The 17,074-nt window shown below is 36.7% G+C and overlaps 1 protein-coding gene across 4 annotated transcripts in view; it reads left to right on the forward strand.

Moving 5' to 3' along the window:
* ERBB4 (erb-b2 receptor tyrosine kinase 4) overlaps positions 1-17,074 on the forward strand; it is a 1,156,853-nt gene that overhangs the window by 1,125,295 nt on the left and 14,484 nt on the right. Inside the window, exon 26 of one of the 4 annotated variants that reach the window (XM_082691069.1) lies at positions 1,327-1,666. The exons of the other annotated variants lie outside the window; for them this stretch is intronic. Coding sequence (XP_082547195.1) covers positions 1,327-1,455 — 129 coding nt within the window. The 3' untranslated portion in view covers positions 1,456-1,666. Of the gene's footprint in view, positions 1-1,326; positions 1,667-17,074 lie in introns of those variants that run through there. 4 annotated transcript variants of the gene reach the window in all.

Consider the following 17,074-nt stretch of genomic DNA (forward strand, 5'->3'; position numbering starts at 1 on the left):
CTCTCATTTTATAGATGTATAAACTATATGGAAACAGATAAAACCTATAACTCAGCATTCCTTACTTTCAAGGGAGCCATGGAAAGCCCTGTTCTAATCTCTCAAGTCTAAGTCTAACATTCAGTCCTCTGTTGGCTCTGTCTGGTTTTTTACTGGTCAAAACCATGCAAATCTTCATTTTGACTTGAAGTCTAATGAGAGTTCCCATCAATTGGTTTAAAAGACTCCTGCTGGGAATGCAATGAGAAGCCAGAGACCCTGCTGCTGTTTGCCTCTTCTGTTTATTCTTCTGTGAGACTCCCCATAATCAAGAGTTAATGGTTTAGGAGGGTCGAATGGAACTGACAGAGCCAAGAACAAATTAAAGGAATTAAAAAAAGAAAAAGAAAAAGAAGCAGGGAGAACAATGTTTGCATGGAGACTTAGTAATTACAGGCTTGAAAATAAAATGATCTTTACAAGTTTCACAAATGTTTCAAAATTTTCACATGCAGACCTAAAGATAGCTACCATTTATTGACCACATATTTATGTGTCAGGTTCTACTCTGAGCTCTTTACGCTTATATCCTTAATTTTCACAACAAAGGTAGGTAGAGATTACTACTGCTCACATTTTATGACAATAGAAACTGGAGGTGAGGCTGCAGTGTCTTTTTGTTGAGACTTCCAGCTTGAATGATCAAAATGAGATTTGAACCCAGATCTCTTTGGTCTACACTTGATGCTTTTAACTTCCAACCTTCATTTGGGGAAGGAACACATGACATCAACATATCCAATAAATAATAAACAAATTATGTTATAAGCCCAATAATTATTCAACATAAGATTGTTAAAAAATGGTACAGATTTCTAGTTTCTGTCATTATATATATATATATATATATATATATATATATATATATATGGCAATCTTTATGAAAACTTTTTTACTCTAGTTTACTAAATAGTATTACAAAAGTCCTCTCACCCCTCCTTGAATTTTCTGGGGACTCAAAGTCCATTATAAGCAGAATAATTATAAAAGCAGGGAGTCACTTCCGTTCTTGAAACATTCTCAAAAATAAGTGATAGCTGAAAAGGCTTTGAAGTTTACAAAGTGGAGATATGTAGCATTTTATTTTCACACCAGAATCCCCATTTTTGGAGTAAACAAAATTCCTGACCTAGTAAAATGACTTGGTGACTCCCTTAAAAGCTTGGTTACTCAAGAACCAAACTAGCATCAGGTCTTCAGAATCCAAAGTGAGTGACCTATCTATTAAATAATGATTTTTTTCCTGAGAGGACTTGTATCACTGTTTGTAGCTTTTTTCTGGTACAGGAGTTGGATACTGGCAACCAGGTTACTACAACACCGAGACACCAGGGACCAGGGAAATGCTGTTTGTTTAAGGAGAGTCTGGCGTCGAAGAACATTTCAGTGATCTTTATGAAATTATTTTACACTTGAGCAATTGTCAGCTGGCGTAAGAAACCTTTGTGAACAATCAGAAGAGGCATTTTTCCTTCTTTGTTCAAATGTACTAAAGAAGAAAATCAGAGCTAGGAAAGAAACAAAGAGGAGGGAGAGGCAACTAGAAATGATACTTCGCTTTGGAATGTTAATGAATGTTTTATCTAAATCATTTAGATGGTTATTTTTTAGTATTATTACCACAAGATTCCTAGCTCTGCTCTGCATTATTCGAAACATCTCATCAAGAAGCCTATTCTTTACTGTACTAGACCTGGAGAGCTCAATTGTGAGTTTCTTTACCCTTCATACAATAGAATTGGGAGATTATCATCAACTTTCTATTCATATTTTGTGGAGGTTACTTAATTTATGTATATCTGTATTTATTTATTTATTTATTTTTACAAATCCATCTTTGTCTGCCGGAGCTCCCTGTTCAGGCCAGCCTGTTAACGATGATTGCTCCTGCAAAGGCTTGAGAGAGAGAGGTTCTATTTCATTCTCAATAAAGATTGATGGCATTTTGAGAGGTTCAGAATATCCTTTGATTACTCCGGGAAGCGGAATGGAGAAGATGGTAGTAGATGGTGGGGGGCGGGTCTGCTCATCAGCTTCCCTTTGTGCACTTCCTGCCATTGAACGTACCCTCATCACAAGCGTCTTGTGTTTCAGCCCCTTCCCTCGCTCACCTGCCCAGATGAAGAATTCCCTTTTCCCGTTGAGATTCTGACAGACCCCAGTGTTCTAAAGCAAGGCCGGTTGGTACTCTGTAGTTTTCACTCAGACGCTGTCAATGAAAGGCTGTGGACTAGCCTCTCGTTACCCCTGAGCAAAAGCTGAATCGAGAGATGGGTAGACACCATGGGAAAAATTCCAGGGGTGATGGCGGCCCTTCTTACTGCAAAACGTTTTCTCCACTGGGATGACAAAACTATTGCAAGTCAGAGAGGGAAAGAGATGGGACGTTTAATTCACAACTAATTCCACCAATAATCATACATTGTGGTTAGTAACATCCGTGCTTGCTTTCTGTCCCTGGAAGAAAATAGTAATGTTTGAAAGTCTTAGTGTATTGGATTATGTAAAACATACATAATTCAGATTCATTTGGAATCTGGTATAGTCTCTTTTTAGTTAGAGCTGGTAGTACCTGGATATTCTGGGTTGAAATGAACAGATTCATTCTTTTATTCCTAGTAATCCCATATATTTATAAGACTGTGAGATGATTTTAAAAAAGTGATAAGAGATGATGCCCATTATTATGTGCCAGGTATCCTGTTGTCTAATATTTATTAGTTCATTAAATCTCATGAAGACTCTGGGAGGTATTTACTATTATTACTGCCTATTTTGTACATGAGGAAACTGAGGCATGGCTATTAAATGACAAAACCAGGCAGCCTGAGGGAGGTAGGTGGGAGTCTGGGATAACTGGGTGGTGGGCACCAAGGAGGACACTTGATATAATGAGCACTAGGTGTGATATGCAACTGACAAATCAGTAAATTATGTCTCTGAAACTAATAATACATTATGTGTAAATTAAATTGAATTTAACTAAGGAATTTAAAAATAAATAAATTAAAAAAAAAAAATTAAAACCCAGGCAGCCTGGCTGTAGCACCTGGAGAGTCTGAGCTCTTTTCCACCATGATGCATCTCCTCTCACTCTGCTTCTGACTTTTTTTTCTGTTTTATTATTGCTCTAAGTTCCGTACTCAGTACTTTAAAGATGAGATGAGTACATGAGTAAAGAATTTTGACTTTTTAAATTTTTTTGATCCTCAAATTCCTTATAAAGGTTAATGTTGATCTTTAAGGGGTTATCTGAATAGTCTTCACGTAGTGCTTCCACAAATTCAGACAGACATTTTCATTCATCTCTGCCAAATATGAGATTATTTCCAGCAAGTAGCAAAGACCAGCTGCTCATTCAATCATTTATTCTTTGATGGAACATGAGTGACTTATCTACTATGTATCCTAACCCTCCTGATTACCTCCTATGGACACATCAAGCCCTGTCCTCAAAAAACTTACAGATAAGTAACTAGCCAATAAAATGTAATGAGAAAAAATGTTACAGTAGAAACAGAGAGTGCATAAGGAGCCATTTGAACAAACTGGTGTTTTTAAATGGGGAAAGTAACAAGGTCAGATTGACTCCTAGTGAGAAATTCTGGCAGCTTTTGAAATGTGAACTAAAACAGATGGATTATCTGCTGAGGCAAAGGAAATAGCATGTAAAGTTTCATGTGGGTGACTTTTTTGTTGTTGTTGTTTTTGTTTCTGTTTTTATTTTGTTTAGTTAGTTTGTGTACGTGATGGTTTTGGAATAGAATCAACAGGATTTGGGTATCAGTTGGATATTACAGAATGAGATAGAGAAATCAAGGTGACACCATGTTTTCTAATTGGAAAACTGAGAAGATGTTCACATCATTATTAGTGATTTAGAACACAGGATGTAGAATAAAGACATACAATTAATATCTTGGAATATAAATAGATAATGCTCTAAATCAAATGAAATTACGTCTTCATTTGGAAGCCACCATTATTCATGATTCATGACATATTGTTATTCTTTTTATATTTTAAGATTTATTTGAGAGAGAGAGAGAGAACTCATGAGCTGACAGAGGGGCAGAGGAAGAGGCAAAGAGAATCCTCAAGCAAATTCCCCACTAAGTATGGAGCCTATTGTAGGGCTCAATCCCAGGACCCTGAGATCATGACCTGAGCTGAAACCAGTAGTTGGCCATCTAACCAACTGAAGCACCCAGGCACCCCAATATTGTTATTCTTTTAGAGAGGAGTTTCAGTAGTGTGGAGAGCAGAATACAATTATCTGAAGAGTAAAGGCAGGAAGTGGGAATGTCTTTGAAAAAGTCTTCCATGTGAAGGGAAGAAAGGAGACAGAATGTGAGCTTAGAGAGAAAGTGGTCTTTTCTGTAGGAGCAAGTCCTTTCAGAAATTTCAGACTTCACTTTAGTCCCTTCTTTCTTTTTCCTAACAACAAAAATAATTCTTGCCAGGACTTTGTGAATTTGGTGGATTTGACTGAAGACAGAACCAGTGGGTAAGACTGAAGAAGGATCACATCTAGAGAAAAATCTTCTAACTTACCCTTTTCTCTCCTCTTTGCCTTTCTCAGCTCTGTTTTCTCTCAGGTTAACCTGGGCCTCTAAAATTTTCTTTTTGTGTTGTATAGTATAATCTTCTCTCTCTTATCTGAAAGGTTTGAATGCAGCTTTTGGTTGATTTACCTCCTACTTCAAACATTTCACGAAGTTTTTTTGGTAATTTTTCACAAAGTTAGTTAGTTGTCTCCCAAAAGATATTCAGACCAGTCATAATAACAAATAGCAAATTTTCCACTTCATTTAATTTTGAGAGTAAACTGACTCACATAGAGCCATTTAGATTTTACTCTCCCTATTATATAGAGAGAGTTATATTATAACTCGGTTATATTATAACCGAGATGTGTTAGGGAGTTTAAAAAGATTGGCTAAGTCCTGAAGGAAATGTAGTGGTAAGGCATGTGAACAAAGACTAAGGAGGGACCAATAAATCTGAGGACTCTCAGAGGTAGAAAACATGGCTTTTTAGAAGCACCATTGTACGTGGTTGAATGTTTGTTCAGTCTTACCAAGAGATGAGCAATGGAGAGAAAAACATGTTTGAAAAATCAAGAATTCAGAATTGGTGCGTAGCTACACCAAAATAATATGGAAACTGAAGGCACTAAAGGTTATACTGAGGGTAAATGAAGTAATTAACCATTGGTACAAGTTCTTTAAAACAAGCAAACAAAAAAGATCTATCAGGGCACCTGAGTGGCTCAGTCGGTTAAGTCGCTGCCTTCAGCTCAGGTCATGATCCCAGAATCCCGGAGTCTAGCCCTGCATCGGGCTCCCTGCTCAGCAGAGTCTGCTTCTCCCTCTGCCCCTCATTCTTCTGTTGTGCTCTCTTTCACTCTCTCTCTCTCAAATAAATAAATAAAATCCTAAAAAATTAAAATAAAAAATAAATAAAATAAATTTATCATCTATTATCTACTGGATTGTGGATAATTGTGTACTTAATGTGAACCAAATGTTATATAGTTTCTTCCTTTACATATATTCGTATTTAAAAAAAAAAGAACACTAAGAAGAGAAGGGGCATTCTTTCCCCCATTTTAGGCCAAGGAAACTCAGAGAGGTTGAGTAGCTTGTGACAGAGCTAGTAAGTACACAGGATTCAAACCATTATCTACTTTACTGCAAAGCTCATGCTGGTAAAATAAAATGTCGGGTAATTAACTGAAAAGCACACAAAAAAGCAGAAGATCTGACTGAATCGAGAAAGGGAATCACCAAAGTGAATGAATAGAAGGCTATGGTCAGAAAAAAGGATACTTTTACAAATTCTGTGTTGGGAGTTTTTCCAGTTGTTATGAAATATCCAGGTGGTAAACTGAGGTAGAAGCATAGGCAAAGAGGAAGCTCAGAAAATTAGATAAACAGCGGCCTTCAGGGTGAAAGGGATTAAGTATGAGTCACATATCACAGAGTAATTGGAATATACCCATGAACATCTGGGTGTTAGAAAGTGCCTGCAAAGACTATAGATAATTACGAGGATAAGGACCTGTGGAATAATCATCTGGTATGAACCTCAAAAAGAGAAGGAGTTTGAAGGAATTTTGACCTATGACCTAGAAGCTTACAGCATAGTAACCTGGGCTCTGATGCCTGACTTGAATCATGAAAGGAAGATACTTTACTAGGAAAGGATATTCCAAGGAAGCCTTCTGGCTGTGCAGGATGACTGCTCATGAATGCCAGATTTCTTTTCTTTTTCTTTTTCTTTTTCTTTTTTTTTTAAAGATTTTATTTATTTAGTTAGTTAGTTATTTAAGGGAAAGAAAGAGCACAAGTGTGCATGTGTACACGTGACAATGGGGTGGAGAATGGGCAGTAAGGAAGAGGGAGAGACGTCCAAGCAGACTCCATGCTGTGCATGGAGCTCGATTCGGGGATTGATCTGATTGGTCACTGTGAGTCGTGAGCTGAGCTGAAATCACAAGTTGGATGCTTTACAGACTGAGCCACCCAGGCACCACATGAATGCCAGGTTTCTGATAAAATATAAACTTTGGAAACATTCTCAGGGAAGTGAGGGTAAACCTTGGGTGGGTCAAGGTTATGTGGAGCCAGACACGTCATTGAAAGTAGGGGTAAAGGGGCGCCTGGGTGGCTCAGTGGGTTAAGCCACTGCCTTCGGTTCAGGTCATGATCTCAGGGTCCTGGGATCGAGTCCCGCATTGGATTCTCTGTTCAGCAGGGAGCCTGCTTCTCTCTCTCTCTGCCTGCCTCTCTGTCTACTTGTGATCTCTCTCTGTCAAATTAATAAAAAAAAAAAAAAAAAAGGAAAGAAAGTAGGGGTAAAGCCTCTTTTAGAAAAAGAATACAAAAATAAAAATCTTACTTTTGCAAGATTTACCAAATTCCAAAGCCATGAGAACCTATGATGGGTTCTTTCCCAGCCTTTCCCAGGCTATACAATTGAAGAGCCTGAAGCTCTCAGCTTTATCGGTTTAATGTAAATTCATTCTGGGCAGGGAAGGTGAGGAAACATGCAAGAGTAATGGCTGCCAGGAATGAATGTATTGTTGGCTTAAACAGCATATTAGTGAAATCTTCCTTTGGGGCTTCTGGTATTTAGAAACTCAAGATGGATGTTGCTGGCTCCAAAAATGTAATATAAAAACAAAGAACCCTTTATTTATTGTGCTTCTTTCCTCCTTTCTGGAGGAGGATGGTCCAGCATTTTTAAAAATTTTATTTGTGGGCTGATAAACATTTTATGAATGTTCATCTGACCATATGCTTAGGATGTGCTTGTTACTTGTTTTTGCTTTTCTCTTGACCAGAATTTATAAGCAGGAGAATATGAAGGTATTTCAAAGCAAATAATTCACAACCTGGGCTTGTGTCAAGCTCTCTTGGAAATATCTTCTCCTCCTGCATAATTGACATCCAATATGCTTTTGTATGGTAACAGGCTGGATGAAAATCCTGGAAGTTCTCTCAGATTCCTAATATTACTTTGAATTTCTCTTGCCTGAGCTTTTGGTTACCTACCTCTCAATAATGATTTGAGAGATCAGTCCTAGGAGTGATGGGAATGTCCTCTTCTCACTTACTGTTTCTGGCAAAATCTAAGGTTTTACTAGCTATCTTTTTAATACTCAGATGAGTAAATTTGGAACAAATACGAGAGGAGGTGAGATATTAACACAACTGGTTGCTCATATATTTCAGGAGCTTGTCACCCTAAAAGATGATGCAGATGAATTAAAACAGCTTCTAAAACTCTTAGATGTGTTTGTAAGTAATAAAAATAGTAAAGATTCTTGAGAGAGCCTGGGGTGACTTACCACGTAAGATTTATAGCAAGAAAGGCAGTCTTCCTCTCCTTTGTGATTGTATTTGTAAGATGGAGCATTAATATTTTCTTTTGTCAAAACATAGCTGCACATTGCCTGAATATCTTCCTTTCGAAATGATGAATAATAATTACTCTGGCATAATAATACTCTGTAATAAAGGACAAAGGGGCCTGGGAAAAATACTAGGGACTTTTCTTATCTGTCTAGTACTTTTTTGGTTTGTTTGGTAGTCCTTGGGAGAAAGCCCAGGGTATGTAATATGTGCGAGAGTCCAATCTATTTTATTTTTCCCAACTCCCAAGTCATTTATCAAATTATTTCAGGGTCGTAAATCTAAGCACTTTTCTGTAACTCAGCTACTTTCTTTCCGAGACGTATCTTTCTTGAAGAAGTTTAGTGTGCTTTTAAAATCTATAAAATGCTTAATGTGTTAAAGAGGTGACACACAGGAATTCCTTCTCCACTGGAGTCTGAGAGTTCAAACATTTCTTGCATTACCACGTGCTGCCCTTAATGTGGCAGCTTTCCCTGAAAAGATTCACAATCACAGGGAAGAAAAAAAAATCAATCTAAGCACGCGTTCAGCACTGAGGACTTCTCCTTGGCCTGTTGACAATGCCCCAGCATGAATTCTGAGACATATCTTATTAGGAGTCTGTCTGGATGCGTTCAAGTGTTCACTAGCAGTGATTCAGGAAAATCAAGGCCAACACATACTCGGCAGAGATGTGAATTTCTAATGTTTGTGTTTCATTGACTTTCTCACCCCCATCATCTAAAGAAAACAAAAGTAATGAAGATTTTATTTTAGTTTATCATAATCTCTACTATTAGGTCACTCAGTTAATTTATTTTAGTTGCATTAAAGAATTTATCTTTGGACGTAGAATATGCACCTTTCTGTGACTAAGGGGTGGAAGAGAGTTCTGTGGGGTCTTGTTTTGATTTACTGTGGTACCAAGAAAAACACCATGATTTTTAATTGTCAAAGGACTATTTTACAATGGCTTTGAATGGTGTAATAACCAATATGCATTCAAGGGAAACCTGTTGATTATCACCCTCTATTTTACTTACATCAATAACATCAATCATTTTTGGGGGTGCCTGAGTGGCTCAGTGGGTTAAGCGTCTGCCTTCGGCTCAGGTCATGGTCTCAGGGTCCTGGGATCGAGCCCCGCATCAGCTTCCCCCTCTGCCTCTGCCTGCTTCTCTGCCTACTTGTGATCTCTCTGTCAAACAAATAAATAAAATCTTAAAAAAAAAAAAATAACACCAATCATTTTTGACAGTGGTTTCCAATGAAACATGTGTTCCCAAATTTGCAAAATAGCCTCTTGGCACATAGAGCAATATGTAGCTGTATGAGGGCTCTTATGCTGCTAAGAAACATGTGCTTATTTGATTTGCAGCAGTTAGTGTGGTCTTGCGTGAGTGATACTTGGACAAGTCAGGATTCAGCTGTATTTTCTTTAACTAGAAAAAAATACCATGTCACATACGTGTATTTTACATTACTTTATTCAAAGACATTTAACATGAAAACAAACTTGTAAAATTCGTAAAGCAGGCAGGAACAAAATGTTCCCATTTTACAGAGGAGGACACTAAGCGCTGAAGAAAACTTACCCGCGGGGGCAGCACGGTAGACGGCGGTGTTTCCTCTTCCGGGGCTCCCCTTCTTCCGCTTCTTCCCTTCTTGAGAAACCCACTCTGTAACTTTTAGAATTTCATTTATTTATTACTTAGATTTTCGATTTTCGATACTATTCAGCCATAATTACTCTAAAAGTGCTTTTTGAAAAACTTAAAGTGATCCTTCCCCGCCAGGGTCTGTTTTGCACCACAGTGTAGAAATCCAGGTGGGTGGTGTGTACCACTTAAACAGATACTAATCGGGATTTGTGTTTGACCTGATGGGCCAAAACTGCGTTTTCCATCTGCCCCATGGCACTTTATCCTTATGTCTGTGTTTCGTAGTGTTCTTAGTTAACAATTTATATCTTCAGGGTGAAAGCCAAAGCCTGAGTTTGCTAGACCACAAAGCATTGGGAAATACAAAGGAAATACAAAGATGTCTCAAGAGGTCGTTATCATACTAGTGATAGAATCTTGAAGTTTTATAACTACATGGGAAATATGTGCTGCATTTGGAACTACTCACTTTAAGAAGATTTTTTTCTTTTTCTTTTTTTTTTTTTTGCCCCAAGAATTAAGATTTCAAGCAATACCTCCAGAAAGAGTAATCACTGGTAAGAAGAGTAAGTGTACTAGATGAGAGATAATATTCAGATTACTGTATGAGGGTTCAATTTCAATTTAAGACTCATCCTTAGTATCTATAGGCTATGATGTGTATAATATATAATTCCAGGGATGATGAAATCATATCCAGTAAAGCATAACTTGCCGGCTGGCTAGGGGGAGTCCCCAAGATTCCCATTAATAAAGCCACTCCTTGGGTTTCATATACTTTACTAACTATCCATCCACCCTTTGGTCCAATATACTTTTGCTGAAAATTTCACCATGTCCATGTCTCTAGTTTGTGTTAGGCATTGAGGCTATCGTGACAATTAGCATAAGTCCTCTTGTGAATCCGCTCACGGTATATGGAAGAAAGTATACTAACGGAGTAAATAAACAACTGCAATACAGCGATAAATCATTCACACAGGGAACATAATAAGTTAATAATTTCCTTGAATCAATAAACACAATACAGGGTGTGAGTTCAGTAACTCAGAATGGTATCCCTTCTTTGCAAGGAGGCTATAAGATATAGTCGCTTTTCCAATAGAACCAGGGCTGGAATCAGTGGGCTCTGTAGCCTGTTCGTGGAAAGTAAATAAAACTAGGCCCGAAACTAAGAAGTCAAGCTTGGTGAGGAAACACTGAGATCAGGTCTCACCTTCTTAACAGTTTTACTATGTTGCCCTAACTTAGATATTCCAAGAACATCAAGTAGATTTTTTTTCTCCCCATTATAAACCATAATGTTTTATGTCTATTGACTTTGGCTTGTTAGTAACTAGCTGTGTGACCTTGTGAAAATAGGGTATTTGGTGATAAGGTGATCTCTGGGATCCATGTTAGATTTAAGTTAGATTCTCTTATTTCAAGTCTATTTTATATTTTGCCTCCTTCATATACATATATTTTTAAATTGAAGTGTCAGCCATTTTCGAATTTAAAAGGAAATGATTATGACCAGGGGCCTGGCTACTTGAGGTTGACTTTGGCAACAAAGAGTGTAAATGGGAAACTAAGAAGTATTGGCCTTTTTTTTTTTTTTTTTAAATTCCAAAGTGGTTCACAAATAGGTACAGGGATTCTTTGTATAGTTCCTTCTTCCTTTTTATATGCAGCAAAGTCAAATATGGGGTCTTTTTGAAAATGGTGCAACTACTTAGACTATAGCCAACAAGTAACTCTTGGGAAGAACTTTTTTCTCTTGGGGTGCTACCTTCAATCTGATATTCATTTTGGCTCAGATCAGTTGTAAATACCATCCTGTTTCTGTGAAATGTAACTGGTGTTTGCTCTGGGCTGGTGGGACAGCCACGTGCTGTTTGCTCTGTCAGTAGCTGTACCCAAGTATCCACAGTACATTATTCAGATCAGCTCTCGTGAACCAGCTGTCCTAATTCCAGGTGGACCATGAGAAATCTCTCTCCTTACAACAACAGCTGTGCCACCTGGTAGCTTAAAGAGTAGTGGTTGGATGAATCAGCCATTGTTACAAATTCACTTTTTATCTGGTAAACACTTTGCATAAACTAGCATAACTGAACATATTTCCAACCTGGTCTAGGACTGAAATGAAGTGAACACTGAAAGCCTTATCTGTATTATGTTAAATTGTTTGCTTATTGTCAATACCTATCATTAAGACACTGAATAAAATCGACATGCCAAAATTAGATTTATAAAATTTACAATTCTGTTTCTCATCATACTGCTTTCAAACTCTCATGATTTAACTAGGTCCTTCCTATTTACATTCTCACATAGAGATTACTCTAAATACTGTTATTGCTATTTTAAATATATAATAAAATTTCCTCATGCTTGGATTTCTGCTAAGGAAGAAGTTGAACTATTCAATATTTTACGATTGCCTTATTATTAACAAGTAAATAAAAATAACTCCAAACAACCACTAAAGAGATAATTACTAAATAGAACTCTTATACCTAGTGTCTTAGGGAACAAGATTTATTTAGTTGATAAACAATATCCACAGGTGAAAAACAGTAAAAAAAAAAAAAAAAAAAAAAAGAAAAAAAAAAAACCAAGCCACAAATGATCTGACAGTCTGTTAAAAAGAAAAAAAAAAAGTTGTCAATTTGAGTGGGTTCAATAAGCCTGTTATTTTGTTTTAAGCTATTAATTTTCTTAGTATGTGTATGAATGCATAGATACATGTACACACAAAAACCTAAAATTGTGATTTTAAGTCTTCATTAATAACACAAAAGGAAGCATATTATACCTAGGGCAGGGTATAGCATTTCAAATTCTTGAGTAATGTCATTAGGCAGAATATTCATCTTATGTACAAATAACTTGATGGTTAAACGTGATTTTTCCCATTGCCTGTTCCATAGTCTGACTTCTGTTTTCAAAGATAAGTAAATTGAGGGTCCAATAGATTAAGGGATTTGTTAAAGATCCCATGGATTAGTGGCAAAATATTTAAGAAAACAACCCTATAGGCAAAAGGACTATAGGTGACTGCTGGTTACAGATCTGTGGAGTTGCTGTCTTCAGAATTTCCTGACTAAGACGTCTTCATTAAATATTCTTCATGATGTTGGGTTAAAAAAACTTTCAAACAGAGAGGCAATTTTAGGCATCACTTAAAGATTTAGATTTCCCAAGAATTTGGACATCATAAAGACTTACTGATTTCATTTTTACTCTTAAACAAAGATGCTGCAATTGAAACAAATGTTCTTAAAGACAGGTTAAAAAATTTAAGAAAAACTAAAATGCTTTTTCTTACTGAAATGAACTAGTAAAAGGTCTTTAAGAAACCTAGAAGTTTTCCTCTTTAAATTTCTAACAGCATGTGTTAACTAAAAGCTGGGTGATAACTACAAAAAAGTTTCAAATACCACAACACATTTCTGAAGAGAAATACAAACATATACAAGAAAATTGCCAGAAACCAACTAACCACAAAAGATATTTAGAATATGTACCAGGATGAAGGACTATAAATTAATTTTTCACAAGAAAAAAATTGTGAGAATTCATTTAAGAGAAGAGTTAAGGCACTATGTCACGGCAGAGAGAGGGTACAGATAAGAGAGAAAAGATATACTAAAGTCAAAATCTACATGTGGCATGCATGATAAAGGGTAACAGAGTCAGATAGCCACTAAGGGCTGTGTGTACACGGAGGAACTTCCCTGGTCCTCCTTTTCCTCATCTGTAAAATGCAAGTCATGATTTTTAGTGATGATGTGTACCTTGAAAGGTTATAAGAATAAATAAAACCTAAGATAGTCTTTGACATATGGTAGGTACAGGACACATGTGAGTCTTGCTTCCTGTTTCTCAATTTGCCTAAGAGCCGTCATATAGACGGTTATATATACTAGCCATCATATAGATGGCTAATAGACATATAATGTCTATTCTGTGAAGCAGAATTATAATACATTTCTGTGAAACAGAATAGACATTATAATTAACTGGACTTCAAGAACTGAGTTAGGAAAGTAGAGTTATTAGTGTTTATAAAAAGCATCCTCTACAATTTGTAAATTTTGGATTGACTCCCATTCATATTGACTGATACCATTCATAGCTTCCCTTCATTAGACATTCTTTTTTAGTAATAGAGTAGAGGAGACATATGAGAGAGGTAAGATGTTCTAGGGTTAATGAAAAAGGAACAAAGGATGAGAGCCCAAGTTAGTATTCCTTCAACTGAATCACAGGCCTATTATTAACTATTTGTTGATGTATTTAAAATACTATTATATAATTCTGTGTATTTTTATTTATTGTTATATCCTTATTTATTTATTTTGTGTATGATCGAGTAAAAACTTAAGTATCTTTATTTTTCTATTTTTTAATTGTTTTTCAGTGTGATTCTTTTATGCTGCTTCTTCTGCTTCTTCTCTAAAGAGTCTGAATCATCCTATATTTAATTTTGCTTTATGTTTGATTTTTAAATTTGGAATGTAGTTTTATATTTCTCCTTGTGTTCCCGATTGCTTTTTTCTTTATTATCAAAGAAACATATGCCTTTTTTTTATAATATCTATAACAATATCCATATTTTTGGTGAGGTATAATTGACATACAATACATATTATTTTTAGGTATACAGTATAAAGATTCAACATTTGTATACATTGCAAAATGATCACCACAATAAGTGTAGTTACCCTCTGCACTTACAAAGTTAAGACAGTGTGATCGACTCTATTCTCCATGCTGTACATTATATCCCCGTGACTTTATTTTATAACTGGAAGTTTGTACTTTTTGACCCAAAAAGCAGCATTCCACATAATCAAACTAAGTAGATGGATGAGTACATTAATAAAAATAACCACATACATAAATAAACAAAAGGTGTTTTGTAGAATTTGTATATACATATGTGTATGTGTGTGTGTGCGCGTATGAATGTATTAGCCAGCTGCCTACCTAGATTCAGTAGGGTTTCTCCCATTCTTGCTGATTTTTTCATACATGGACACACTTTGCTTTCTTTTGCCTGCTTTATGAAAAATGAAGTTTCTAAATCTAGGTGCCTCAAGCATTGATATGTTGAACTCGATTGTGAAAAAATACATAAGTTATAACCAGGCACCAGGACTTGGACGTAATGCCAAAAACATTTTATCTGTCTGCTACCTGACCTGTAACAATGTGAAAAGGCCCATCGCAGTGTTAAGAATACATGCCAGGGAAGATAAAATGTTGAGAACCCTTAATAGTGACATGTGTTTAGGTAATAAATGAGTGCTGATGGATTAGTAACATCTTACAGAGATACGTTCTGTTTTAGTTAAAAGGATTTAGAGTGTTTCTTGACCCTAGAAACTTTAATCCTATAGTTAATATTGATAGGAACAATTATCTAAAGATAAAAAATAAAACCCTCTCTGGTTAAATAAAACCCTCTCTGGTTAAGTGCATGTTTAATTTAGATAGAGGTTAGGCATTAAGTATGTATTTTTGTTTCCTAAGAACATGGATTTGTATGATATTTAAAAAAAATATTAAAAGACAAAACCCATCTGGTTAACAATTTAAAATTCCCCAGGAGCAATATTAAACAATATAATGCTCTAATTAAAACAATAAATATGAGAAATACAGCGCCTGTTATAAGACAGTTTCATATTTTTATCATTCAAACTGAAATGCAAATTTCAGAACATGATGTATGCAAAGTGCATTTAACACCTCATTTGATACTTTGGCTGATATTTGCCTTCTCTATAACCTCTGGCATCTGAGTCCAAGTTAATCATACAATGTCCGGGTGATAGGGCCACAAAATTAATCTTGACTCTCTCCATCACCCTTACAAATCCCCCCCCCCACCAGAAACAAACTTCCTACACCTGCCAGTTGATAGCCCACCTCTTTCTAGCTCTGTGGTGCTGACAGTAAATCCCCTTACCAACTAATTGAACAGATGCACTCTGTACTTCCTGAAGATCCACAAAGCTGGGCTTTGATGGACAGCAGAAAATGGCACGATGAAAAAAAAACAAAAGCCTTTTAACTGAGAGCACTGCTTTGTTCTGCTCAGAACTTTAAGGTCACTCTAGCGTGTTCTGACTGTGGGGATCTTAATTTTTACTCAACCAATTTACTTGCAGCTGTCATACTTTCCCATATTAAAAGTTCAGCTCTTCCAGTGTAGGGAATTGGAAGGGAGTGGGGCGGGGAATGAGAAGAGCTTGTTACAAACTAAAAACAGCAAAAACAAGTAAAATCTGGCTTGGCTCTTAAGTACAAAAAGTTATTTTCAAAGCCTATAAATTATGACATAGTGATTAACATGTAATTTAAATATATTTAAACAACAATTATATCACATTTCCAGCCCGGCTAATTGGCCTCACAGATGTTCCCTTGTAGCTGCATTGCCCTTCCAGGGGGAAAATGAATGAGGTGCTTTTTATCATGGAAAACAGAAAAAAAAAAAAAAAAAAGCAAATGAAAAAAAATGGAAACAGAAAAATAAAAAAAAAGCCAGTAACCCTAAAAACAATGAATGCTAAAGGGATTTTGCTTAGCATCCCCCCCCCCCATTTTAATGTAGAAAACTAGAAAGAGCATGAAGACACTCCTGTTACTGTGATGGTATCTGGCAGCGTGTCCAGATCCAGATTTGGCAGGAGGCTGATGGAAAGACTTGTCAAAGCAGGGACAGCGCCTGCATTCTAATACAGCATGGCCTCTTTTCAAGAGGTCGTTATTTTTTTTATTTTTTTTTTAAAGATTTTGTTTATTCATTCATGAGAGTCAGAGAGAGGGAGAGAGAGAGAGAGAGTGGCAGAGGGAGAAGCCGACTCCCCACTGAGCAGAGAGCCCGATGTAGGACTCGATCCCAGGACCCGGGAGTCATGACCTGAGCTGAAGGCAGATGCCCAAACATCTGAGCCACCCAGGTGCCCCAAGAGGTCCAGTTATTTTTAACACAACCTTTTTACAATCGAAGGCAGTCTAGCCATGAATATATATAATAAAGCATTTCCTGATAAAGTATAATTTACGGGTTTTTCCTTTCATCACTTATCCCTCAAGTTTTATAAAAATCAAACTGGATAGGGACGCCTGGGTGGCTCAGTTGGTTAGGCAGCTGCCTTCGGCTCAGGTCATGATCCCAGTGTCCTGGGATCGAGTCCCACATCGGGCTCCTTGCTTGGCAGGGAGCCTGTTTCTCCCTCTGCCTCTGCCTGCCTCTCTGTCTGCCTATGCTCGCTCGCTCTCTCTCCCTCTATCCCTGACAAATAAATAAATAAAATCTTTAAAAAAAAAAAAAAGAAAAAATCAAACTGGATAGCCATAGCCGTCGGTGCCGTTTCCTGAGCTGTGATTCCAGTCCAACGCGACCCAGTACGGGAACTATTGTAATGTAAGAGGTGAAAGGAATGGCAGTAATTACTCATATTTTGGAATAGC

The sequence above is a fragment of the Mustela nivalis genome, assembly GCF_964662115.1.
Source record: "Mustela nivalis genome assembly, chromosome: 11".
In the NCBI taxonomy this organism is placed as follows: Eukaryota; Metazoa; Chordata; class Mammalia; order Carnivora; family Mustelidae; genus Mustela; species Mustela nivalis.